Genomic DNA, 26825 nt, shown 5'->3' with positions numbered 1-26825 from the left:
TCCCCAAAGATTGGAAAGCTGCCGCTGTCATCCCCGTCTTCAAAGGGGGAGAAACACTAGACCCAAACTGTTATAGACCTATATCCATCCTGCCCTGCCTTTTCTAAAGTCTTCGAAAGCCAAGTTAACAAACAGATCACCGACCATTTCAAATCCCACCGTACCTTCTCCGCTATGCAATCTAGTTTCCGAGCTGGTCATGGGTGCACCTCAGCCACGTTCAAGGTCCTAAACGATATCATAACCACCATCGATAACTCTGCCAACTCCATCGATTAACTCTGTCAATCACCGCATTCTTATCGGCAGACTCAATAGCCTTGGTTTCTCAAATGACTGCCTCGCCTGGTTCACCAACTACTTCTCAGATAGTTCAGTGTGTCAAATTGGAGGGCCTCTTGTCCGGACCTCTGGCAGTCTCTATGGGGGTGCCACAGAGTTCAATTCTCGGGCCGACTCTTTTATCTGTATTTTTCAATGATGTCGCTTTTGCTGCTTGTGATTCTCTGATCCACCTCTACGCAGACGACACCATTCTGTATTCTTCTTGCCCTTCTTTCGACACTGTGTTAACAAACCTCCAGGGGAGCTTCAATGCCATACAACACTCCTTCCGGGCCTCCAACTGCTCTTAAATGCTAGTAAAACTAAATGCATGCTCTTCAACCGATTACTGCCTGCACCCTCCCACCTATCTAGCATCACTACTCTGCACGGTTCTGACTTAGAATATTTGGACAACTACAAATACCTAGGTGTCTGGATAGACTGTAAACTCTCCTTCCAGACTCACATTAAGCACCTCCAATCCAGAATTAAACCTCGGATCTGCTTCCTATTTCGCAACAAAGCCTCCTTCACTCATGCTGCCAAACATACCCTCGTAAAACTGACTATCCTGCTTATCCTTGACTTCGGTGATGTCATTTACAAAATAGTTTCCAGCACTCTACTCAGCAAATCACAGTGACATCCAGTTTTTCACCAATGCCCCATATACTACCTACAACTGCGATCTGTATGCTCTCGTTGGCTGGCCCTGACTTCATATTCGCCGCTAAACCCACTGGCTCCAGGTCATCTATAAGTCTTTGCTAGGTTAAGCCCCACCTTATCTCAGCTCACTGGTCACCATAGCAACACTCACCCATAGCACACACTCCAGCAGGTATATTTCACTGGTTGTCCCCAAAGCCAGCTCCTCTTTGGCCGCCTTTCCTTCCAGTTCTCTGCTGCCAATGACTGGAACGAATTTCAAAAATCACTGAAGCTGGAGACTCATATCTCCCTCTCTAACAATAAGCGTCAGCTGTCAGAGCAGCTTACCGATCACTGCACCTGTACACAGCCCATCTTCTAAAAAGCCCACCCAACTACCTCATCCCTATATTGTTATTTATTTTTGCTCTTTTACACCACAGTGTCTCTACTTGCACATCATCATCTGCACATCTATCACTCCAGTGTTAATGCTAAATTGTATTTTTTTCACCTCTATGGCCTATTTATTGGCTTACCTCTCTAATCTTACTACATTTGCACACACTGTATATATATATACTTTTCTATTGTGTGATTGACTGTATGTTTGTTTATCCCATGTGTAACTCTGTGTTGTTTTTGATCGCACTGCTTTGCGATTAGCATCCCCGGTGGCTCTGCAAGCATGGAGAGGATATTCTCCGCTGCTGGCCTGCCCCCCAGACACCATCACATGAGCCTGAATTAATTTCTAAAAATAAATTCAAAGGCACTGTAGACTGAGTTTAATAAGGCATTTTTCATTAATCACAGCCTATATACACAATTTATAGACTAATGATTGATTGTTTTAAATGCTGAGCGTTTAATGTCCCTGACTTCCTACCAGCCTAGTGTGTCACACTCGCGAATGCTTCACAATGTATTTCTTTGTAGGCTATAGCCTCGAAATAATATAGCCTAAATAATTCATTTCTGTTCCTTCTTAGGCTCCTGACCTATTTTGAGTTTTTATATGCTGTTTAATGTGACGTGTTTGAAATGATGAGCGCTTCTTACCTTCACCTTCTCATGTTTTATTAAAATACTTTTCATTCATCATATGGTTTAGTTTCAATACTTAAAAACCAAATGGTAGGTCCAGGTAGTCACAAAAATAGATGGTTGTTTGTTAAATTGTGATTTTAATGAATGGAGCGTCAATATGTTTTTCCTGTGAGTGCTGAGCGGTTGAAAAGGACGTGGAGGCCCGGCCCTACCGCTCGATGAGCAGGATTTCCGACCGCTCAACTGCCCACATAATCTTACTGGGATATTATTCCATGTAATGAGATCGGATTTAATTGATTTGAGCGTTCTGTTAAAGTTTGTGCCAATGGTTTTTTCTAAGGGAGGAAATATATCTATCTACTCCAAAGTATTTAAATTTGGAACAATTGGGATTTCATAAGTAGAGATGGAGTCCTCACTCAGGGTCTTGAAGCAGTAGGGCTGATTTGGTTAGATTCATTTTATAACTTGAGATGTCTTTGAATTTTTCTATGATCATCAATGTGTTTTAGATATAGTAAAATATCGTCTGCATGTAATGATCTCTTCCCCCAAATTAACCTTTGTGAATGGCTCTGTTAATCATTTCGAGCAACCGTGCACTTAATTGATTCCAAATGTTTCGATAGGAGGAATACCCATCCCATCCCATTTTAGTTATGCTCTCCAATGCTCTTTTGAGTTCATTGAGAGAGATTTGGGCTCCCAGCGAGGTGGCTTCTGTTGAGAGATGAAGTTCTTAGTCTGGTTTTGATGTTGATTTACTATCAGAGGTGTACAGTTCTTTATAATCAGATTAATTTGGGTTCTGATAGTAACTCCTCTCTTTCAGATGTAATTTCTGCTAAATCAGCTAATTGATCATTACTGCGTACCTTGTTGGCCAGTAAACGACAAAGACGATTGATTACCATGGAAGTCTAACTCGATGGTTGGCAAATTCTGCTCTCTGTCTTATCAATAAATTATGTTCTGTCTTGACTTTGGAAAGAGTAATAGCTACCTGGAATGAAAAGTGTTTGTTGAAAACACTAATGCAGTGAACAACATTTCCAATTCTGACACCTTTTTGATTGTGATTTATTCAACCCAGATGAAAATGCAGTTGCATTATTTTTAATCAAACCTTTGGTTGCATCCCATAGAATCCGGGGGTCATCGACTGAATTTTTATTGATGAATTAATTTAGTTTAAATTTTGTAATTGATCACAGAATGTATGATTTTGTAGTAATGAAACATCAAAACACCATATTGAATTTATATTTTCTTGATTAAGGAAAGTAGAGTTGTAGATAATAGTATGAAATCGATTGAAGAGAATGTTTTCTGCTTGTTTGAGTAGGAAGTGACCTCTCTTGCTTTCGGATAATGCGCTTGCCAGGCATCAATGAGTTTGTAATCAGAGAGTAGGTTATATGCTGGAGAACCTTGGTTGCGTGTGGCTTGTTGTCGGTCTTATTAGATTTGTCTTGCATGTCCAAAATAGCATTCATGTCTGTCCCAAAAAACAGATGGAATTGAGGTAATTTTAACAATATGCTGTTCAGTGAATCAAAAAAAGGGTACACATTAATAAAGGACATTTTACTTCCACTATGGATACATTTAAGGAAAGTGATTCTGCCTTCTTGGTCTTCACCTTCACCCAAGTTGGTGATTTTGAGTCTCTCTCTTGTAATCATTATGAATAATAATTAATAATAATAATAATAATGTGTTTTTTTACAAATGAAAAGCTGAAATGTCTAGAGTCAATAAGTATTCAACCCCTTTGTTATGGCAAGCCTAAATAAGTTAATGAGTGAAAATGTGCAAAACAAGTCACATAATAAATTCCATTGACTCACTCTGTGTTCAATAATAGTGTTTAACATGATTTTTGAATGACTACCTTATCCCTGTACCCTACACATACAGATCATTGTAAGGTCCCTCAGTCGAGCAGTGCATTTGAAACCGATTCAACCAAAAAGACCAGGGAGGTTTTCCAATGCCTCGCAAAGAAGGGCACCTATTGGTAGAAGGGTAAAAATATAAAAATGCAGACATTGAATATCCCTTTGAGCATGGTGACATTATTAATTACATTTTTGGTGGTTTATCAATAAACACTGTCACTACAAAGATACAAGTGTCCTTCCTAACGCAGTCGCTGGAGAGGATGGAAACCGCTCAGGGATTTCACCATTAGGCCAATGGTGACTTTTTAAAACGGTTACAGAGTTTAATGGCTGTGATAACAGATAACTGAGGATGGATCAACAACATTGTAGTAACTCCACAATACTAACCTAATTGACAGAGTGGAGAGAAGGAAGCCTGTACAGAATAAAAATGTTCCAAACCCTGCTTGCAAAAAGGCACTGAAGTAATACTGCAAAGAAATTAACTTTATGTCCTGGAAACAGTGAGTTTGGGGCAAATACAACACATCACTGAGTACCACTCTTTATATTTTCAAGCATGGTGGTGGGTGCATCATGTTATGGGTATGCTTTTCATCGGCAAGGACTAGGGAGTTGTTTTTAGGATAAAAATGTATGGAATAGAGCTGAGCACAGCCTAAATCCGAGAGGAAAACCTGGTTCAGTCTGCTATTCAACAGACACTGGGAGACAAATTCACCTTTTCAGCAGGACAATAACTTAAAACACAAGGCCAAATATACACTGGAGTTGCTAAACAAGATGACATTGAATGTTTCTGAGTGGCCGAGTTACAGTTTTGACTTAAATCAATCTTAAATCTATGGCAAGACTTGAAAATGGCTGTCTAGCAATGATCAACAACCAACTTGACAGAGCTTGAAGAATTAAAAAAAAAAATAATGTGCAAATATTGCACAATACAGGTGTGCAAAGCTCCCAGAAAGACTCACAGCTGTAATCACTGCCAAAGGAGATTCTAACATGTGTAGACTCAGTGGTGTGAATACTTATTTAAATGAAATGTTTCTGTATATAATTTGCAATACATGTCTAAAAACACATGTTTTAATCTTCCTCACTATTGTGTGTAGTGAGGAAGGGGAAAAAAGATCTAATCCATTATGAATTGAGGCTGCAACACAACAAAAATGTGGAATAAGTCAAGGGGTATGAATACTTTCTGAAGGCATTGATATAAGCTCATTGATGTGTAACAAAAAAGCAGGAACCACAGGGAAACTCATCCATTGGTCGTTCCCCATCCAGAAGACCCTACTTGTAACCTAGGGGGTAGGTTGAAATACTCTGTAAGGTTACTGATATTTAGTTTAGCGAGACAGAAATCCCCTTGAGGTTCGTTGATGTTCTGAAGGAATTAATATGCCCACAGATCATTTTCATAATTATGTGTTCATTGTAGATTTTAGTGACAACTTTGCAATTGAGGATTTATTGAAATGTTACACAAGTCTCAGTTTGAGATGTTCCAAATGTTAGAGCGTAAGAAAGATCCCTCTTTCCCTCAAAGAAAGAAAGTACGTACTGCTGGGCCTTTTTCAGTGAATGTTTCTGGATTTAAATATTTGCATTACAATGGAATGTTTAAGGAAAAGTGGGGCAATTATTTTACCCCTTTTTGAAAACACCCACACCCTCCACTGATCTGAGGAGGGGGCCTCTGCCTGAGTGCCCAGGACTGATCTTCAGAGGTCAGGGGCCAGAGGTTCTGCATTGTTGGAGCATCTGGCTCCAGGGGGAGATACATGAGGATTTAGCTGTGACCACCCAGTGAAAGGGAAAAGTGGGAGAGAAGAATATATACAGTGTATATATATATATATATATATATATATATATATATATATATATATATATATATATATATATTTAATTTGATTTAATCAAGTATATTTAATTTGACTGAGAACACATTCTCATTTTACAGCAACGACCTGGGGAATAGTGGCAGGGAAGAGGAGGGGGATGAATGACAATTGTAAACTGGGGATGATTAGGTGGCCATGATGGTATGAGTGCCAGATTGGGAATTTAGCCAGGACATCCGTTTAATATCCCATCCAAAAGACGGCACCCTACACAGGGCAATGTCCCCAATCACTGCCTTGGAGCATTGGGATATGTGTTTTTTAGACCAAAGGAAAGAGTGCCTCCTATTGGCCCTCCAACACCACTTCCAGCAGCATCTGGTCTCCATCCAGGGACCAACCAGGACCAACCCTGCTTAGCTTCAGAAGCAAGCCAGCAGTAGGATGCAGGGTAGTATGCTGCTGAAGTAGAGTCCTCTGTTGTCAATGACATATATTTTTTAGCATCATGATTCCTGTAATAAAGGTGTCTTTCCTGATGCTTTACCTGATTTTTTTTTTTTTGCTAGGCCAGGCTGATGTAATGAGCGAGCCTCTTACTCTCTTCCCCCTTGTGTATAATATTTCAAAATGCAATTGCGGGGAAAAAACTACTTTGGAAGCAACTCGTTTTCCATATTAAAGAGAAGTCTCGGCTTTCCGTGGGTATAATTTGTATTTCTCAATTATTATTCTTTTTTTATTGAGCTCCATGCGCACTGTTTTACAATGAAGATACCTGATATGGCTTTGAAATACGGAGAGCACGAAATTGCGCATCAGGCATCGCAAGTGCCCAGGCCTGATCTCCAGAGGTCAGGAGCCAGGGGTCCTGCATTGTTGGAGCATCTGACTCCAGAGGGAGATGCTTGAGGATTTAGCTGTGACCAGTTTCACACCAAGTGAGGGGGGGAGTAGAATCCTCAGTCGTTAATTAATCTCAAGGTTAATTTGTTGCTAGACCATATAGGAATGTCTTGTTTGCACATTTACAAAATGTATCAAATCGTTTTAAATGTATTTAATTTCACCTTTTATTTAACCAGGCGGGCCAGTTAAGTTGTCATTTACAACTGCGACCTGGACAAGATAAAGCAAAGCAGTGCGATCAAAAACAACAAGACAGAGTTGCACATAAACAAACGTACAGTCAATAACACAATAGAAAAATCTATGTACAGCGTGTGCAAATGTAGGGAGGTAAGGCAATAAATAGGCCATAGAGGTGAAATAATTACAATTGAACATTAACACTGGAGTGATAGATGTGCAGATGATGATGTGCAAGTAGAGATACTGGGGTGCAAGAGGATAAATAAAATGTGGATGAGGTAGTTGGGTGGGCTATTTACAGATTGGCTGTGTACAGGTACAGTGATCAGTAAGCTGCTCTGACAGCTGACGCTTAAAGTTAGAGAGGGAGATATAAGACTCCAGCTTCAGTGATTTTTGCAATTTGTTCCAATCATTGGCAGCAAAGAACTGGAAGGAAAGGCGGCCAAAGAAGGAGCTGGCTTTGGGGATGACCAGTGAAATATACCTGCTGGAGCACGTGCTATGGGTGGGTGTTGCTATGGTGACCAGTGAGCTGAGATAAGGTGGGGCTTTACCTAGCAAAGACTTTTAGATGACCTGGAGCCAGTGGGTCTGGCAACGAATATGTAGCGAGGGCCAGCCAACGAGAGCATATAGGACGCAGTGGTGGGTAGTATATGGGGCATTGGTGACAAAACGGATGGCACTGTGATAGACTACATCCAGTTTTCTGAGTAGAATGTTGGAGGCTATTTTATAAATGACATCGCCAAAGTCAAGGATCGGTAGGATACCCTCGTAAAACTGACTATGTTTTACGAGGGTATACTTATTTTCCACCATAATTTGCAAATAAATTCATTAAAAATCCTACAATGTGATTTTCTGGATTTTATTTTCTCATTTTGTCTGTCATAGTTGAAGTGTACCTATGATGAAAATTACAGGCCTCTCATCTTTTTAAGTGGGAGAACTTGCACAATTGGTGGCTGACTAAATACTTTTTTGCCCCACTGTAGGTCTATAACAGTTTGGGTCTAGATTGTCTCCCCCTTTGAAGAGGGGGATGACAGCGGCAGCTTTACAATCTTTGGGGATCTCAGACGACACGAAAGAGAGGTTTAACAGGCTAGTAATAGGGGTTCCAACAATTTCGGTGGATAATTTTAGAAAGAGAGGGTCCAGATTGTTTAGCTCAGCTGATTTGTAGGAATCCAGATTTTGCAGCTCTTTCAGAACACCAGCTGTCTGGATTTCGGTGAAGGAGAAGCGAGGGGGAGGGGGCTTGGGCGAGTTGCTGCAGGGGGGGTGCAGAGCTGTTGGCCCGGTTAGGGGTAGCCAGGTGGAAAGCATGGCCAGCGGTAGAAAAATGCTTATTGAAATTATCGATTATCGTAGATTTATCGGTGGAGATCGTGTTTCGTAGCCTCAGTAGGGCAGTCAAGTCTGGAGTGAACCAAGGGCTATATCTGTTCTTAGTTCTACATTGGGGCATGCTTTTAATGAGGCATGCTTATTTTTGTTTGAATAGAATGTGTATTATTTAAGCAATAAGGCTCGAGGGGATGTAGTATATCTCCAATATACCACGGCTAAGGGCTGTTCTTATGTACGACACAACACAGAGTGCCTGGATACTGCCCTTAGCCGGTGAATGTTGACAATATACCGCAAATCCCGGAGGTGCCTTATTGCTATTGGAAATTGCTTACCAATGTAGTTAGAGCAGTAAAAATACCCATGGTATACGGTCTGATTATACTACGGCTTTCAGCCAATCAACATTCAGGCCTCGAAAAACCCAGTTTATTATAAGTTATGAATTATACATCTATAATCACTCTTCACAAACAAAATCACTCCATCTACAAAATGTGTTCAATTTTCACTCACCGTCACACCATCTCCCCTCCAGGTAAGTTTGAAGAGAAGGAGGACCGTGTACCAAAGCTGGAGCAGCTAAACTCTCTGGGATTCATGTGTAGCCTGAACCTGTCACTGAGCAGGAAGGACCTGGTAAAGATGGAGCTGCTCCTCTTAGAGACGTTTGGCTGGAACCTGTGTATGCCCACGCCTGCACACTTCATAGACTACTACCTCCATGCCGCTGTACAGGAGGGAGAACTGCACAACGGCTGGCCCCTCTCCTCCCTCAGTAAGACCAAAGCCTTCATGGACAAGTACACACACTACTTCCTGGAAGTCTCACTGCAAGGTGAGGATGAGATTGTGGCAGTCATGACATTTTGTCCGCTGGTTATTGTCATGCAAAAGACTGCCGGTCTCACGGTTGTTGACCGTTAATTAACAGACATGTTTAGCATTTCCAGACCTCCACGTATACAAGCCACTGCTGTGCGCCGTTGGAATATCCACATTTTTAAAAAGTATATATCAATTCAATATACACCCTCACATTAAATCCATGATTTGTTTTAGGCAGATCTGAAAGAACATTATGATACGAAGCAAATGTATTTCAGAAGAATAGAATAAGAGTTGGCCTACTGTAGATATACTTACAAGTCTCGTTCCATGACTTTATATGATTTTATAGTAAGAAGAATATAATTGAACTTAGCTGAATAAAATAGAAAGGATATTTTTCCAATTCCGGAGTGAGGGTGCATATGAAGTGGCTATGTTGAGCGTAAAAGTGATCATTCGAAACGGGTCCGATACCCTAGATTTTAGAGTTATTTGGCAACTTCAGTTGTGAATGATAGATCCCTTAGAATGCCTTCGAAATCAAAACGTATATGGGCTGCATGATGCGACTGTAGGCTGTTGATGATTTGAGAAAGTCGCCCAAAAAAAAAAAAAAAAGAGCTTGCGCTGTGTTCCTTGCCTCAGGCTTCACACACTGTTCTCTCATTAAGTGATCATATTTTCACCTGTCAGACTATTCTCAATTTAATCTTGTCTTTACTAATATGCATTAAATAAAAAAATTAAGCTGAGAAATACATATAGTAGCAACTCCTCCAATTTTTTGTGGGAACCATCAAAACTCTGCTTTCACACCAGGATTATAGAAATGTCTGGGCTTATAAGAACACTTTTCACTCACTTCACACTTCACATCATCCACTGTTTTGAGGAGCACTCGCTCACTGCGCGACAGATGATATTTCGCCCAAACTCTGTATGCCATGGGCTCTCCAACCCTGTTCCTGCAGCTACCCAGAGCTTAATTTGGGAAACCAAGTGAAATATGTTCGGGAACATCGATAGTAACAATCTTTTCACAACGAAACATATTTCATTAAACGTTTGACAGGCCCTTTGTGTGCTCCTATAGGCTAGCTAGACCAATTATTTATTTAATTATTTAGACACATCAGTTGTATGTTTTTCTGCCATGTGTAATATGCGTAGTATGCGGTAGGCTATGTAGGGTATAATGGCACAATCAATATTTTTAATTCAGTTTTTTTGTTCGGGCTTGGGCTCATATATAGGCCTATGCATAAGCTTTAATATACATCTGGGTGTTTGAATGAATCATCACCTTAGAAAGCGCTGTCCATTTCGTTGTGTTAGGCTTTGAAACAACATCCACATCGACCATGTTTTTCCACTCAGTTTCAACCTGTTGTTGAACTTCTTTCCTCAAATTGATCATCACAATACGGTCACCGCAACAGCCCTGATTAGGAGTGCCAAAGAATGGAAGTCCATAAAGTGACTGCAGTGGGTGGTCTAATGGGCAAGACAGTTGCTCTCTATGGTGGGGCCATTCGTTGTTGAGTAAATGAGTGAGACTGATGATCTCTGTGTTTGTGCGTCTCAGACCATGCCTTTCTCGGCTTCCGACCGTCCCAGGTGGCGGCAGCCTGCATTGCGGCGTCCCGCATCTGTCTCCAGATCACCCCAAGCTGGACCACCGTTCTCCACCTGCTCACCGGATACTCCTGGGAGCCCCTCACCCCGTGCATCGAGCTCATGCTGCTGTAGGACTCCACTACTGCTTTACATAATGTGCTGTACACACACATTAATCTGGTCATTAGTCGGATTCCGACTCATCTGTTTTGAGTTTACACATCATCAGGTAGTGAAGAAGCACCAATTGAATTAGGGCTATGTATAATATTTGTGCACATAAAGAGGAAGGCCAATTCATCTCTATTAAACAAAACCATCTGAAAGTTCTGGAGTCCTGTTTTGACATTCTATATGTCATCTATTGTGAATTACTTTATAATGACTTTACATGATGATGACTAAAATGTATTCTGTTGTGTGACGCTGCTCAAACTTTTTGTTGTTGGGTGCCACCAACTGCAGAAGTTGGGAAAATGTTAGTCTGGAGCCCTGAACAGACAAAACATTTTGCTACGGAATCCGACTAATGAATACACCCCATGTTTACTGGTTACATCTGGTTACACTTAGTTTATCCTCTGCCATTTCTAAACTGTGTAGTTGTATGCTTCCCATGTATGCCCCTTTCCTCCATTTTAATGCAATTTGAGGTTGAAGTTCTACAGCTTTTTCATACTGTCATTACCATTGACCCTTAGTTATTACCTCTGTATGTTGTTTATGTCCATCAGCTAAACGTCATTAAGTAATCATTTTTACTGTTTTTCTCCCTCTAGTGCCCATGACAACGATGTGAAACAAGCCAACAAATCCAAGTCCAACTCTCTGTCTGTCCAGAGTCCTCTCCAACCCCAGGCCCTTCCCTCAACCTCCACAGTCTCTGTCTCTACCATGAAACAGCCCTTGTCTACCTCTCAGCAGCTGCTCTTCCAGACAGGTGGATACCAGCAGCAGCTCACCCAGCACTCTACTCCCCTTTCCCAGCTGCACATGCTAGGTGAGTCCCAGACTCTGGGCCCTGTCGGGTCTCGCGACTACCTCCAGGCCCACCAGAGAGGGCTCCTCTCAGGGTCGGTTTCTCAGGGAGTCTTCCCCTCCTACCCCAGCTTAGCCTCAGGGCTGCGCTCCTCCCTGCCCCTGCAGGGACCTATCTCCATGCAAGTGGCTCTAGCTGCAGAGCCCCGTCACTGCCTCCCCCTGTCGTACGGGGGAGGCTACCTGGGCTCCCATCACACCTACACAGCAGGCTGCTTTGACAGGTGACGCCAGGAGAGGGAGGACAAACAGAACCTGGGGCAGTCAGTGTCTTCCTCCATCCATTCTGACCTCATCCACTGGGGACAAAGGAAACCAAAACAAAGAAGCAATGTCAATGCAGATGTTGCTGAGGTCATAATATTGACCTAACAAAAGCCCTACCTATTTGAAATGAGACACTTTGTGATGAGCTGATTACATACAGTACATACTGTTCCCTTCACGTGACTGCTTGCTCTATACTGAGACTGTGAGGCTGGTTTAGCCACTGTGATTCTGCTATCAACTGTGGTTGTGTGGAGCCCCTGCTTCCAAATCAGTTCTCTCAATGTGGGACTGCTGTTTTTTTTATGTACTATTATCTTTCAATGCTGCTGCTTTAAACAAAATGACTTTATGATCAGTGGAAAGTGGTCTGTCCTTGGTATTATTTACATGAACTATATAATTTCACGGTTTGAAGTATTACTTGAAAGAATATGTATTTAAACAGCTGTGTAAATGAATTTCTTTTTTGATGTTGTGTTTTCTTTCTTTTTTCTACTGGGTAAAAACAGTGTGTATTGTAATGTAGGAGATGCCTTGCTATGATTTCTGGTCCATCTTTGGCCTTGGCTGGTGTAGAGTAGTCTCAATCTTGTTTTGCCTTTCTGGTGCCCCTGGAAGCAGATGGAGCCATGGTTCCCAGGGGAACAGCCACATCCATCCTCTCAGCACATCAAACCACAGGGGAAGAAGTGATGCTTTACTAGCTAGTCCCCAGGGGGGCAAAGCCATGCTTTCTCCTCAGTTAATGTAAATTCTCCTGACTGGTACCATTTCATCTGTATGTCTGACTGAAACCCATGACAGTCACACAACCCTCACTGGAACAGCTACTGTTGCTGTCCTTGTCACAAGGACCTTGAGCAGTTAATGACACCAGGATCACGTTGGGAAGGCTTCTGTACAGGATAGCTTGTAGTTCAGTACCGCTGACATTCTCATCTGGTCATACTACTACTGATGTCCTACCTCACTCTCCAGGGTGGTTGCTATTTGTGTAGTTTTACTGTAATTTACTGCACCTGTAAAATGGACCATGCTTGATCAGATGTAAAGAGTGCCACCAAACATTTATCCTATAAAATTAGCAAAAGTATAGTTGACCTTTAAAGCTGGGACCTTTTTAAGGGTGAAACTGCCACGTCTGTTTTGTGAAAATACAACAAAGAAGTTACTGCAAACAACAACAACCCCCCCCCAGACACCATTGCCGTGCGATAGAACAGCTGCATAAAGTGCATTCGGAAAGTATTCAAACCCCTTGACTTTGTCCACATTTTGTTACGTTAGTCTTTATTCTAAAATGAATTGAAAAATAAATCGATCTATACACAATACCCCATAATGACAAAGCAAAAACCAAATCTAATAAAAAACTGAAATACTTTATTTGCACAAGTATTCGAACCCTTTCCTATGAGACTGGAAATTGACCTCGGGTGCATCCTGTTCCCATTGATCATCCTTGATATTTCAACAACTTGATTGGACATGATTTGGTAAGGCACACATCTGTGTATATAAGGTCCCGCAGTTGACAATGCATGTCAGAGCAAAAACCAAGCCATGAGGTCCAAGGAATTGTCTGTAGAGCTCAGACAGGATTGTGTCAGGTACAGATCTGGGGAAGGGTAACAAAACATTTCTGCAGCGTTGAAGGTCCACAAGAACACATTGGCCTCCATCATTCTTAAATGGAAGAAGTGGGGAACCACCAAGACTCTACCTAGAGCTCAATCAATCGAATGTATTTATAGAGCCCTTCTTACATCAGCTGATGTCAAAAAGTGCAGTACAGAAACCCAGAAGCACGGTGGCTAGGAAAAACTCCCTAGAAAGGCCAGAACCTAGGAAGAAACCTAGAGAGGAACCAGGCTATGAGGGGTGGCCAGTCCTCTTCTGGCTGTGCTGGGTGGAGATTATAACAGAACATGGCCAAGATGTTCAAATATTCATAGATGACCAGCAGGGTCAAATAATAATAATTACAGTGGTTGTCGAGGGTGCAGCAAGTCAACACCTCAGGAGTAAATGTCAGTTGTCTTTTCATATACGATCATTGAGTATCTCTACCGTTCCTGCTGTCTCTAGAGAGTTGAAAACAGCAGGTCTGGGACAGGTAGCACGTCCGGTGAACATGTCAGGGTTCCATAGCTGCAGGCAGAAGAGTTGAAACTGGAGCAGCAGCACGGCCAGGTGGACTGGGGACAGCAAGGAGTCATCAGGCCAGGTGGTCCTGAGGCATGTCCCTAGGGCTCAGGTCCTCAGAAAGAGAGAATTAGAGAGAGCATACTTAAATTCACACAGAACACCGGATAAGACAGGAGAAATACTCCAGATATAACAGACTGACCCTAGCCCCCGACACACAAACTACTGCCGCATAAATACTGGAGGCTGAGATAGGTTGGGTCGGGAGACACTGTGGCCCCGTCCGACGATACCCCGGACAGGGCCAAACAGGCAGGATACAACCCCACCCACTTTGCCAAAGCACAGCCCCCATACCATTAGATGGATATCTTCAACCACCAACTTACCATCCTGAGACAAGGCCAAGTATAGCCCACGAAGATCTCCGCTACACCATAACCCAAGGGGGGGACTCAACTCACTCAAGTGACACACCCCTCCTGGGGACGGCATGGAAGAGCACCAGTAAGCCAGTAACTCAGCCCCTGTAATATGGTTAGAGGCAGAGAATCCCAGTGGAGAGAGGGGAGCCGGCCAGGCAGAGACAGCAAGGGCGGTTCTTTGCTGGCCTCCCAGCCAAACTGAGCAATCGTTGGAGAAGGGCCTTGGTCAGGGAGGTGACCAACAAATTGAAGGTCACTCTGGCAGAGCTCCAGAGTTCCTCTGGCAGAGCTCCAGAGTTCCTCTGTAGAGATGGGAGAACCTTCCAGAAGGACAACCATCTCTGCAGCACTCCACCAACCAGGCCTTTATAGGCACTCCTCAGTAAAATGCACATGACAGCCCGCTTGGAGTTTGCCAAAAGGCACCTAAAGACTTTCAGACCATGAGAAACAAGATTCTCTGGTCTGATGAAACCAAGATTGAACTCTTTGGCCTGAATGCTAAGCGTCACATCTGGAGGAAACCTAGTACCATTCCTATGGTGAATCATAGTGGTGGCAGCATCATGCTGTGTGGATGTTTTTCAGAAGCAGTGACTGGGAGACTAGTCAGGATCAAGGGAAAGATGAATGGAGCAAGGTACAGAAAGATCGTTGATGAAAACCTGCTCCAGAGCACTCAGGACCTTCGACTGGGGCGAAGGTTCACCTTCCAACAGGATAACGACCCTAAGCACACAGCCAAGACAATGCAGGAGTGGCTTCGGGACAAGTCTCTGAATGTCCTTGTGGCCCAGCCAGAGCCTGGACTTGAACCCGATCGATTGTGTCTGGAGAGACCTGAAAATAGCTGTGCAGCGACGCTCTCAATCCAACTTGACAGACCTTGAGAGGATCTGCAGAGAATAATGGGAGGAACTCCACAAATGCAGGTGTGCCAAGCTTGTAGCGTCATACCCAAGACTCAAGGCTGCAATCGCTGCCAAAGGTGCTTCAACAAAGTACTGAGTAAAGGGTCTGAATACTTATGTAAATGTGATATTTCAGTAAATTTTTTGTCAATTTAAAAAATATTCTAAAAACCTGTTTTTGCTTTGTCATTATGGAGTATTGTTTGTAAATTGATGAGGGGAAAAATAAACGTAACGTAACAAAATGTAGAAAAAAGGGAGTTGAAGACTTTCCAAATGCACTATTGTTTTGATACGTAACATACCCCCAGTGCTCCCCAACTCTGCTTGTCAACAGAACAAAAACAATAGTGGCCGTGGGGCAGACATTGGCGTTGTTTCCCATTACTGCCGATTCCATCCTTAGGCTGTTTTCTGATTAATGGTTACCTTGGATACAACCCACTGAATGTCAGTAGGAATATTTAAAACATTAAAGAACAGAAGTTAAGTAACTAAGAGAGTGTACAGTCGTGGCCAAAAGTTTTGAGAATGACACAAATATTAATTTTCACAAAGTCTGCTGCCTCAGTTTGTATGATGGGATGGCAATTTGCATGTACTCCAGAATGTTATGAAGAGTGATCAGATGAATTGCAATTAGTTGCAAAGTCCCTCTTTGCCATGCAAATGAACTGAATCCCCCAAAAAAACATTTCCTCTGCCTTTTGGCCCTGCCACAAAAGGACCAGCTGACATCATGTCAGTGATTCTCTCGACAACACAGGTGTGAGTGTTGACGAGGACAAGGCTGGAGATCACTCTGTCATGTTGATTGAGTTTGAATAACAGACTGGAAGCTTCAAAAGGAGGGTGGTGCTTGGGATCATTGTTCTTCCTCTGTCAATCATGGTTACCTGCAAGGAAACACGTGCCGTCATCATTGCTTTGCACAAAAAAGGGCTTCACAGTGAAAGATTGCACCTAAATCAACCATTTATTGGATCATCAAGAACTTCAAGGAGAGCGGTTCAATTGTTGTGAAGAAGACTTCAGGGCGCCCAAGAAAGTCCAGCAAGCGCCAGGACTGTCTCATAAAGTTGATTCAGCTGCGGGATCAGGGCACCACCAGTACAGAGCTTGCTCAGGAATGGCAGCAGGCAGGTGTGAGTGCATCTGCACGCACAGTGAAGCGAAGACTTTTGGAGGATAGCCTGGTGTCAAGAAGGGCAGCAAAGAAGCCACTTCTCTCCATGAAAACATCAGGGACAGACTGATATTCTGCAAAAGGTACAGGGATTGGACTGCTGAGGACTGGGGTAAAGTCATTTTCTCTGATGAATCCCCTTTCCGATTGTTTGGCGCATCCGGATAAAAGCTTGTCCGGAGAAGACGAGGTGAGCGCTACCATCAGTCCTGTGTCATGCCAACAGTAAAGCATCCTGAGACCATTCATGTGTGGGATCGCTTCTCAGCCAAGAGAGTGGGCTCACTCACAATTTTGCTGAAGAACACAGCCATGAATAAAGAATGGTACCAACACGTCATCCGAGAGCAACTTCTCCCAACCATCCAGGAACAGTTTGGTGACGAACAATCCCTTTTCCAGCATGATGAAGCACCTTGCCATAAGGCAAAAGTGATAACTAAGTGGCTCGGGGACAAAACATCTATATTTTGGGTCCATGGCCAGGAAACTCCCCAGATTTTAATCCCATTGAGAACTTGTGGTCAATCCTCAAGAGGCGGGTGGACAAACAAAAACCCACAAATTCTGACAAACTCCAAGCATTGATTGTGCAAGAATGGGCTGCCATCAGTCAGGATGTGGCCCAGAAGTTAATTGACAGCATGCCAGGGCGGATTGCAGAGGTCTTGAAAAAGAAGGGTCAACACTGCAAATATTGACTCTTTGCATCAACTTCATGTAATTGTCAATAAATAAAAGCCTTTGGCACTAATGAAATGCTTGTAATTATACTTCAGTATTCCATAGTAACGGTCTGACAAAAATATCTAAAGACACTGAAGCAGCAAACTTTGAATATTAATATTTGTGTCATTCTCAAAACTTTTGGCCACGACTGTATTACTCGGGCTTACAGTGCCTTGCGAAAGTATTCGGCCCCCTTGAACTTTGCAACCTTTTGCCACATTTCAGGCTTCAAACATAAAGATATAAAACTGTATTTTTTTGTGAAGAATCAACAACAAGTGGGACACAATCATGAAGTGGAATGACATTTATTGGATATTTCAAACTTTTTTAACAAATCAAAAACTGAAAAATTGGGCGTGCAAAATTATTCAGCCCCTTTACTTTCAGTGCAGCAAACTCTCTCCAGAAGTTCAGTGAGGATCTCTGAATGATCCAATGTTGCCCTAAATGACTAATGATGATAAATACAATCCACCTGTGTGTAATCAAGTCTCTGTATAAATGCACCTGCACTGTGATAGTCTCAGAGGTCCGTTAAAAGCGCAGAGAGCATCATGAAGAACAAGGAACAAACCAGGCAGGTCCGAGATACTGTTGTGAAGAAGTTTAAAGCCGGATACAAAAAGATTTCCCAAGCTTTAAACATCCCAAGGAGCACTGTTCAAGCGATAATATTGAAATGGAAGGAGTATCAGACCACTGCAAATCTACCAAGACCTGACCGTCCCTCTAAACTTTCAGCTCATACAAGGAGAAGACTGATCAGAGATGCAGCCAAGAGGCCCATGATCACTCTGGATGAACTGCAGAGATCTACAGCTGAGGTGGGAGACTCTGTCCATAGGACAACAATCAGTCGTATATTGCACAAATCTGGCCTTTATGGAAGAGTGGCAAGAAGAAAGCCATTTCTTAAAGATATCCATAAAAAGTGTTGTTTAACGTTTGCCACAAGCCACCTGGGAGACACACCAAACATGTGGAAGAAGGTGCTCTGGTCAGATGAAACCAAAATTGAACTTTTTGGCAACAATGCAAAACGTTATGTTTGGCGTAAAAGCAACACAGCTCATCACCCTGAACACACCATCCCCACTGTCAAACATGGTGGTGGCAGCATCATGGTTTGGGCCTGCTTTTCTTCAGCAGGGACAGGGAAGAAGGTTAAAATTGATGGGAAGAGATTTGTCTTCCAACAAGACAATGATCCAAAATATAAAGCAAAATCTACAATGGAATGGTTCAAAAATAAACATATCCAGGTGTTAGAATGGCCAAGTCAAAGTCCAGACCTGAATCCAATCGAGAATCTGTGGAAAGAACTGAAAACTGCTGTTCACAAATGCTCTCCATCCAACCTCACTGAGCTCGAGCTGTTTTGCAAGGAGGAATGGGAAACAATTTCAGTCTCTCGATGTGCAAAACTGATAGAGACATACCCCAAGCGACTTACAGCTGTAATCGCAGCAAAAGGTGGCACTACAAAGTATTAACTTAAGGGGGCTGAATAATTTTGCACGCCCAATTTTTCAGTTTTTGATTTGTTAAAAAAGTTTGAAATATCCAATAAATGTCGTTCCACTTCATGATTGTGTCCCACTTGTTGTTGATTCTTCACAAAAAAAATACAGTTTTATATCTTTATGTTTGAAGCCTGAAATGTGGCAAAAGGTCGCAAAGTTCAAAGGGGCCGAATACTTTCGCAAGGCACTGTATATGGAATATGAGCTTGATGTCTGTGTCATGAGTCATGATGCTGCCTTGATGTCTAAATCCAGGCTGGCCAGACATGTTGTTACCGATGGCCAAGTACATGTGGGTCCAGTACCCGGAATAGCTCAGGTTTGATGGAGTAATTAAATATTTTCCACTGAACACATCCTAACCACGATGCCTATCTGCTTCCCTACTGCTTACAGAGGGCATGAAGAGGCCATGGCCCTGTCGTCTCCTGGGTCTCCGATAACAAAACCATCCTCTTGCATACCTTAACTTTTACCTACCTCAATATGTAGTGATACCTATGTTTATTATTTGCTACTTTTTTCATTATATCAAATGTATGTACATTTAGCTGACTTTAATATTTGATGTACACATTTAATCATTTTTTGTCCAGTTCTTTTTTTTCTCTGAACCGTTTTTTCCCCCCTCACAGTATCTGCACATGTGCACGGGTTTGCTTCACACTGTTACAGCATGGTAGCTACGGGACCAAAACAGCAGAGAAGTTGAGCCTTGCTCTTCAACGCTCTTAGTAGTTGCGGAAATGTATCCACTATGCTGTTTATGTCATATCACTGACTACCTGTAACTTTTTGTTGTTGTTTTATGTTGGAATATATGAAGAGCTCAATGCACCATCAAAGACCAATCTATCTTGTGTGATATGTAGGCTACTGATTGGTCATTTTAGTTAAGACTACTTTCAATCACACCGCCATCTTGTTTTAAAGCACACTTTCTTTTTTTTTGCAAATGCTTTGTAGTACTTGTGTTAACTGCTTGGAAAGGCAGTGGATTTCTTTACCTGAATGAAAATGTTGCACATTGCAACCACCTAGAAGCATCAACTCTTGAAATCCAAATGGACCAACTATATCTACCCTGATGGATCAATAACAGCTATGTGCATTTGTGCAGGAGAAGCACATATTGGGGAAGGGGAATCGGTGTTTACTCTGTCAAATGAGTGGCAAATAAAACCGTTTACAAAAGCCAGACTGACATGATCGTTTCTTCACCCTTTGTTTTTCATGTTTGTAGAGAATATCCTGTAGATGTGTATAGCAAGCCTTTGAAGTCGATTAGCATACCCCCAGGGGGAATAGTTTAATATGAATGTCTCAATTCATTGCACATGAAAAGCTATTCAACGGGGGAAGAGGAGCTCCACCCTCTACCACTAACCCCCTCCCCAGCCTCCCCTGATGCTCCCTTCCTCTACAGACCTCAAGACAATGGAGGAGAACCCTATCCCTAATTTCTACCCTCCCTTTGCCACTAAACAAATAGTTAAGAAACTGGAGACTATTGATACTGTAGGCCTTGCAAAGTGTAAAGAAACTGTAAGTAATCATTGCAAATATAAAATGTAAAACATGTTAGTCTCTCAAAATACAAACCACGGCTGAAAGACAAAATAAGGAAGTACAAGCCATGCATAGTCAAAAATATAATAACATTTGCCTTTAGAAATCTAACACTCACACTTGACCCCCTATTTTCTTTTTCAGAAATGGACATCTTAATTTTCAGAGGATTTCTGAGATGTTTTGTAACATCCTTTGTGTCCTGTGTTCATTCACTTCACAGATCATAAAGTTGTGCGACATTTTTCATTAGTGATAAACCGTGGGAGAGGAAAATATATTTATAATCCAATGATAGGAAAGGGAGGTTATAGTAGCCCCTCCTTCTTTGGACGGATCGGTAGGGGGTACTGAAGGCAGTCCCAGGAGGTGGGAAGTGGGGACTCTGGAGTAGGCAAGGGGGGTTGGGTAATGGATCATTCTCGCTAGCTCTGTTACAAAGCAGAGAGGGGAAGGGGCTAGCTGGTTACAAAGAGAGGGGAACACTCATTCACCCCAGACATCCCTTCATCTGTCTATTGTTTTGTAACTATCCCAGAGAGCTTAATTGCTCTTAACTCAGTATGCATGCACATCCTAAGAGAGTGTGGCACACAAACCTGTTGTTTGCTTGTTAATCTTTAATCCTAAAACCTAACAATGTACATCTATCATGGTGGAAATGGAAAATCCAACTGGTTTCCAGACTCTATTCTACACACTGCTCAATCTTGATGTTATAGGGTATGAATCTTTCTAGCAAACTCTTGAAAACTATTCTTTCAACCTTTTATTAAAGTTGCTACTGAATTGTATTGTGTTTAAAGATAGATTGCCTGCCCCCCCCCCCAATGGTTGTCCCATAATAAATGTAGTGACATTTGTCAAGAAGTTTTCCTTTACCATTATGTGGCAAACATCTTCAAGCATAGGAGAGACACAAAGACCAAGGCAGCAGGTTGGCTAAGCTGTCTTACTTTATTTACTCATTATTCCGTTTGTTTTTTTGCTAATGGCACGGTCACAATGTGTTTAGATCTTCTTGCTGGTTCTTTTCAGCACGACTGAGCCCGCGATTGAGGTCTAAGCAGGGGGAAAAATACACAAAACATTACTTGAACTGCCAAAATGTATTTTTTTCTTCTCCCCTCTAATAAACACCATCTTCTGCAAAGTGCCACTTTTACTTACCTCTATCAGCTTTCCTCCGCTGATTTCAGATGTGTGGTGGTAGTTGGGGAATTTCGTGCTCAGCTTGCCCCCCTCCATTGTAACTGTGGCCTGAAATGGATGGACACAAATGCTATTTATTCATACTATAATTTGTTAAACCAACAATCTGTTCGTTTCATCTAGATTCTAGATTACAATACATGCATCTGAGTTCCCCTATTATAAATATTCATTGAACCTATATTTAACTAGGCAAGTCAGTTAAAAACAAACTCTTATTTTCAATGACGCGGCGCCCTACGGGACTCCCAATCACGGCTGGTTGTGATACAGCCTGGATTTGAACCAGGGTGTCTGTAGTGATGCCTCTAGCACTGAGATGCAGTGCCTTAGACCGCTGCGCCACTCGGGAGCCCCTAGACAATTTTTTACTACAGTGACTATATGAGACTTTTGTTTGAAGTACTATATTACAGAAACTTACACAACAGACACCAGGATAGGATTTTTTTAAACAAATTCCTGATCTGAACTGACTGAAAGTTGTATGACACATCATAGAGATTCTTACCTTGAACTTTTTCCCTCCAATAGTCTCCATGTCACATTCCTGGTCAATGACAAACTTGTTGCTGATGGTCTTGTTTGTGGGATAGAGCTGGGACCATGAGAACACATTGCCGTTCTGCACCACCTCAGTAATGAGCTTGTAGTCACGACCCTTCTCAATGATGTCATCAGGGATGCCTTGGATTACAAGAAAATATGTAGTTAGACTAGGGGTAATGAGGCAATTGTGAATCATATTCTCATGTCTGAGCACCGTAGTTTGTCTATACTACTACTGCTAATCCCCATTGAATGTGCAGTGATGTGAATACATCCATTTCAATATATTGCATAAACCAATTGAATTCAAGATGTCAAGACAAAGACTGAGGCTTTCGTAGGCTTACTATTACTTTATAAAGGTGGTTATTGAACTTGAATAAATGTCTTACCAAGGAGCTTGCAGAATTCATCGTATCCTTCCTGGGACTCAGTTTCCCATTTTCCAGCGAAGGCCATGGTGTACAGAAAACAAAGGAGGGGTAAAGGAGAGGGAGAAGCAGTTCCAAGACCAGCAGGGAAGAGTCAGGTACTGAGTGACAACCTGTCCCTCTTTAAATAGACATGGCAACCATCTCCGCCCTTCTTTCATTACAATGGGTACATCACTACGCCATAAACTTTTATGGTGACATCAGAGAGTTGGTGACCATGGGTTCACTCACCTTTGGCACATAATCTACTACTGTATGTGGGGGGAAAAAACACCTGATTATTAACAGTATTTCAATACTACATCAATGGCAACATAGAGGACCAAAATGCCTTCAGAACAGAGGACATGATTGGACCATACAACCCCTCCTTTAATTTGTTAGTCAACAGTGAATTACATGGTGAGTTTACATTCTGCCTCAGTCTGGGACCTAAGGCTCTAATTTTGAAATTCAAAAGGCGTTGGTGAGGAAGCGACACATGCAGGTCAATACCCTTAAAGTCATAAGGGTTAAACCCCACTGCTCGTCCAAGAACCTCTACTAAAGAGTATGCCTTTTCAAAATGCAAGCCACAAGACTGAATACATCTCACACTTTTGCATTTCTTGTAGCTCCAAATCTCGATGTGATTAACTATGAAATTACACTGAGTGTACAAAACATTATGAACACCTGCTCTTTCCATGACAGACTGACCAGGTGAATGCTATGATCCCTTATTGATGTCACTTGTTAAATCCACGTCAGTCAGTGTAGAAGAAGGGAAGGATACAGGTTAAATAAGGATTGAGACAATTGAGATATGGATTGTGTATGTGTGCCATTCAGAGGTTGAATGGGAAAGACAACATATTGAAGTGCCTTTGAACATGGTATGGTAGTAGGTACCAGGCACATTAGTTTGTGGCAAGAACTGCAACGCTGCTGGGTTTTTCACAGTCAACAGTTTCCACGTGTATCAAGAATGGTCCACCACTCAAAGGACATCCAGCCAACTTAACACAAATCTGTGAAGCATTGGAGTCAACCTGGGTGCAACTCAATCTGGTCCAACTCAATATTAGGAAGGTGTTCTTAATGTTCTGTACACTCAGTGTATTTTCAGCTAAATTATACAATCCAGTGGATGAGCTATGCAGTGCTTATGGCATGGGCAGAAAGTCACAGTAAATATTGTAGATATGCTTGATGAGATGGTGCCATATGTGTTGACATACTTGAATAACTTACAGTTGAAGTTGGAAGTTTTACATACATCTTAGCCAAATACATTTAAACTCAGTTTTTCACAATTACTGACATTTAATCATAGTAAACATTTGCTGTCTTAGGTCAGTTAGGATCACCACTTTATTTTAAGAATGTGAAATATCATAATAAGAGTAGAGATAATGATTTATTTCAGCTTTTACTTCTTTCATCACATTCCCAGTGGGTCAGAAGTTTACATACACTCAATTAGTTTTTGGTAGCATTGCCTTTAAATTGTTTAACTTGAGTCAAGCTTGTGAAGCCTTTCACAAGCTTCCCATAACAAGTTGGATGAAGTTTGGCCCATTCCTCCTGACAGAGATGGTGCAACTGAGTCAGGTTTGTAGGACTCCTTGCTCGCACACGCTTTTTCAGTTCTGTGCACAAGTGTTCTATAGGATTGAGGTCAGGGCTTTGTGATGGCCACTCCAATACCTTGACTTTGTTGTCCTTAAGCCATTTTGCCACAACTTTGGAAATCTGCTTGGGGTCATTGTCCATTTGGAAGACCCATTTACGACCAAGCTTTAACTTCCTGACTGATGTCTTGAGATGTTGCTTCAATATATCCACTTGAATTTTCCTCCCTCATGATCTCATCTATTTTGTGAAGTGCACCAGTCCCTCCTGCAGCAAAGCACCCCCACAACATGATGCTGCCACTACCGTGCTTCACGGTTGGGATGGTGTTCTTCGGCTTGCAAGCCTTCACCCTTTTTCCTCCAAACATAACGATGGTCATTATGGCCAAACAGTTCTATTTTTGTTTCATCAAACCAGAGGACATTTCTCCAAAAAGTATGATATTTGTCCCCATGTGCAGTTGCAAACCGTAGTCTGGCTTTGTACGGCGGTTTTGGAGCAGTGGCTTCTTCCTTGCTGAGCAGCCTTTCAGGTTAGGACTCGTTTTACTGTGGATATAGATACTTTTGTACCTGTTTCCTCCAGCATCTTCACAAGGTCCTTTGCTGTTGTTCTGGGATTTGCACTTTTTGCACCAAAGTACATTCATCTCTAGGAAACAGAACGCGTCTTCTTCTTGAGCAGTATGATGGCTGCGTCGTCCCATGGTGTTTGTACTTGTGTTCTATTGTTTGTACAGATTAACATGGTACCTTCAGGCGTTTGGAAATTGCTTCCAAGGATGAACCTGACTTGTGGAGGTCTAGTTTTTTTTCTTAGGTCTTGGCTGATTTCTTTTGATTTTCCCATGATGTCAAGCAAAGAGGCACTGAGTTTGAAGGTAGGCCTTGAAATACATCCACAGGTACACCTCCAATTGACTCAAATGATGTCAATTAGCCTATCAGAGGCTTCTAAAGAGATATCATCATTTTCTGGAATTTTAAAGGCACAAGCTGTTTAAAGGCACAGTCAACTTAGTGAATGTAAACTTTTGACCCACTGAAATTGTGACACAGTGAATTTAGTGAAATAATATGTCTGTAAACATTTGTTGGAAAAATGACTTGTGTCATGCACAATGTAGATGTCCTAACCGACTTGCCCAAACTATAGTTTGTTAACAAGAAATTTGTGGAATGGTTGAAAAACGAGTTTTAATGACTCCAACCTAAGTGTATGTAAACTTTCAACTTCAACTGTATGTAATAAGATCCACAATTTTATATCTAGCCTACTGTTGGCTACTATTTTTGATAGTTCATTGAATTACGTAATGCTCATCTAAATGTTAGAAAATGCTCATGTGAAATTCTTAAAAAATTTAAATGAATAAGTAAGTAAGTTTATTCGGGTATTGGTTACTCATTGACTCATACTGTATCACCGTTGATTTCAACACTTGAGTCGTTGTTGTACTATGCCAAGATAACACATAAAACTCTTTCATGATTATTTGCTCAACAGTGTCCTTCAGCACAGAGCTAAATCATTTTATTCTCTCCCGAGGGTTGAATCAGTTTGAAGAGTGTATAACACACTGAAACATCAACTTTTATAGTGCACCATACTACTTAAGTACCCCTTACCAATGACAAATGTCATACAATCTTTCTCTGTCGGAAGTCATTTTTGTAAGGTGATACTCTCAAAAGGGGTACTACGGTATTTCTTATGGATAATCTCTAATTCACACAAAGGAAACACATGTAACACAAATGCTCTTCCTCAACTGAAAATGTGTTTCAGCTGCCTTGTCAAGTAATACTATTATCTTCCATCCACCCCCATATAATATCCAATGGTATTTCCTGCTGAGATGCTTTGACAGTGCTTTTCAGAGTAACCACCTTAAGCTCAGGTCAAAAGTTCGCTATGAACACATTAGGCCTAGGAGTGTATGCTATAGGCCAAGATCTATATGAGGGGTGTATTTCAGACACTGCAGGTACTGCTATAAAATCCTGTAAAGTATCCATTGAATAATATGGATAAGGGATATATAGCAATGCATTATATTTATAGAATGTATCCATTCAGATACACCTTTTATGCAGATGTAAACAGTAGAACTGATATGACCCCTCGTTTTTGGATCCTATCTTTAGAAACTGTGGTATACATAGACCTACTGGTAAACTTGGTTTCTAAAGGAAAAAAACTATAATGTGAGAATGAAATAGCAATGTGCAATTGTGGCCTAAGACTTAAAGCCATATAAAGCCTTGCACCAGACCAGTCAGCAATCGTGAAGCTGAAGGCTATGGCAAGCACCAAAGACATTAATTGTGCTTGTTGTTTTCGTTGTCTTCGTCATTTGGACTGCCACTTAGATAGATAGAGCTACAACCGGACGTTACTTTTTCGTAGCAGATTATGAGAATTTAAGCAGCAGGTTAAGATAATTAACTTTTTATGCATTTACTCTATAATGTGTTCTCTTGCCTCATATGAGACATAATGACAGTTATACATAGTTTATACT

The 26825-nt window shown here is 41.7% G+C and overlaps 2 protein-coding genes across 2 annotated transcripts in view; one reads left to right on the top strand and one right to left on the bottom strand.

Moving 5' to 3' along the window:
• The window catches only part of ccnjl (cyclin J-like), a 29449-nt gene extending 16264 nt beyond the window's left edge, over window positions 1-13185 (top strand). The window contains exons 4-6 of the mRNA XM_024432615.2: window positions 8778-9077; window positions 10656-10815; window positions 11467-13185. Of these exons, the coding sequence (XP_024288383.1) occupies window positions 8778-9077; window positions 10656-10815; window positions 11467-11953 (947 nt within the window). The 3' untranslated portion in view covers window positions 11954-13185. The remainder of the gene's footprint in view (window positions 1-8777; window positions 9078-10655; window positions 10816-11466) is intronic.
• An 8242-nt stretch (window positions 13186-21427) lies between these two features.
• fabp6 (fatty acid binding protein 6, ileal (gastrotropin)) lies at window positions 21428-22794 on the bottom strand. Its single transcript, XM_024434098.2, has 4 exons — window positions 22643-22794; window positions 22213-22388; window positions 21660-21749; window positions 21428-21551 (listed from the first exon to the last, which is right to left on the bottom strand). Exons 1-4 carry the CDS (start codon window positions 22707-22709, stop codon window positions 21501-21503), a joined length of 384 nt encoding a protein of 127 aa, XP_024289866.1. The 5' UTR covers window positions 22710-22794; the 3' UTR covers window positions 21428-21500.
• Between the last annotated feature and the right edge of the window lie 4031 nt (window positions 22795-26825).

The sequence above is a fragment of the Oncorhynchus tshawytscha genome, linkage group LG09 (assembly GCF_018296145.1).
Source record: "Oncorhynchus tshawytscha isolate Ot180627B linkage group LG09, Otsh_v2.0, whole genome shotgun sequence".
Taxonomy (NCBI): domain Eukaryota; kingdom Metazoa; phylum Chordata; class Actinopteri; order Salmoniformes; family Salmonidae; genus Oncorhynchus; species Oncorhynchus tshawytscha.
Note: the sequence above shows the minus strand (reverse complement) of the source record. Positions and strands in the feature narration are given on the sequence as shown.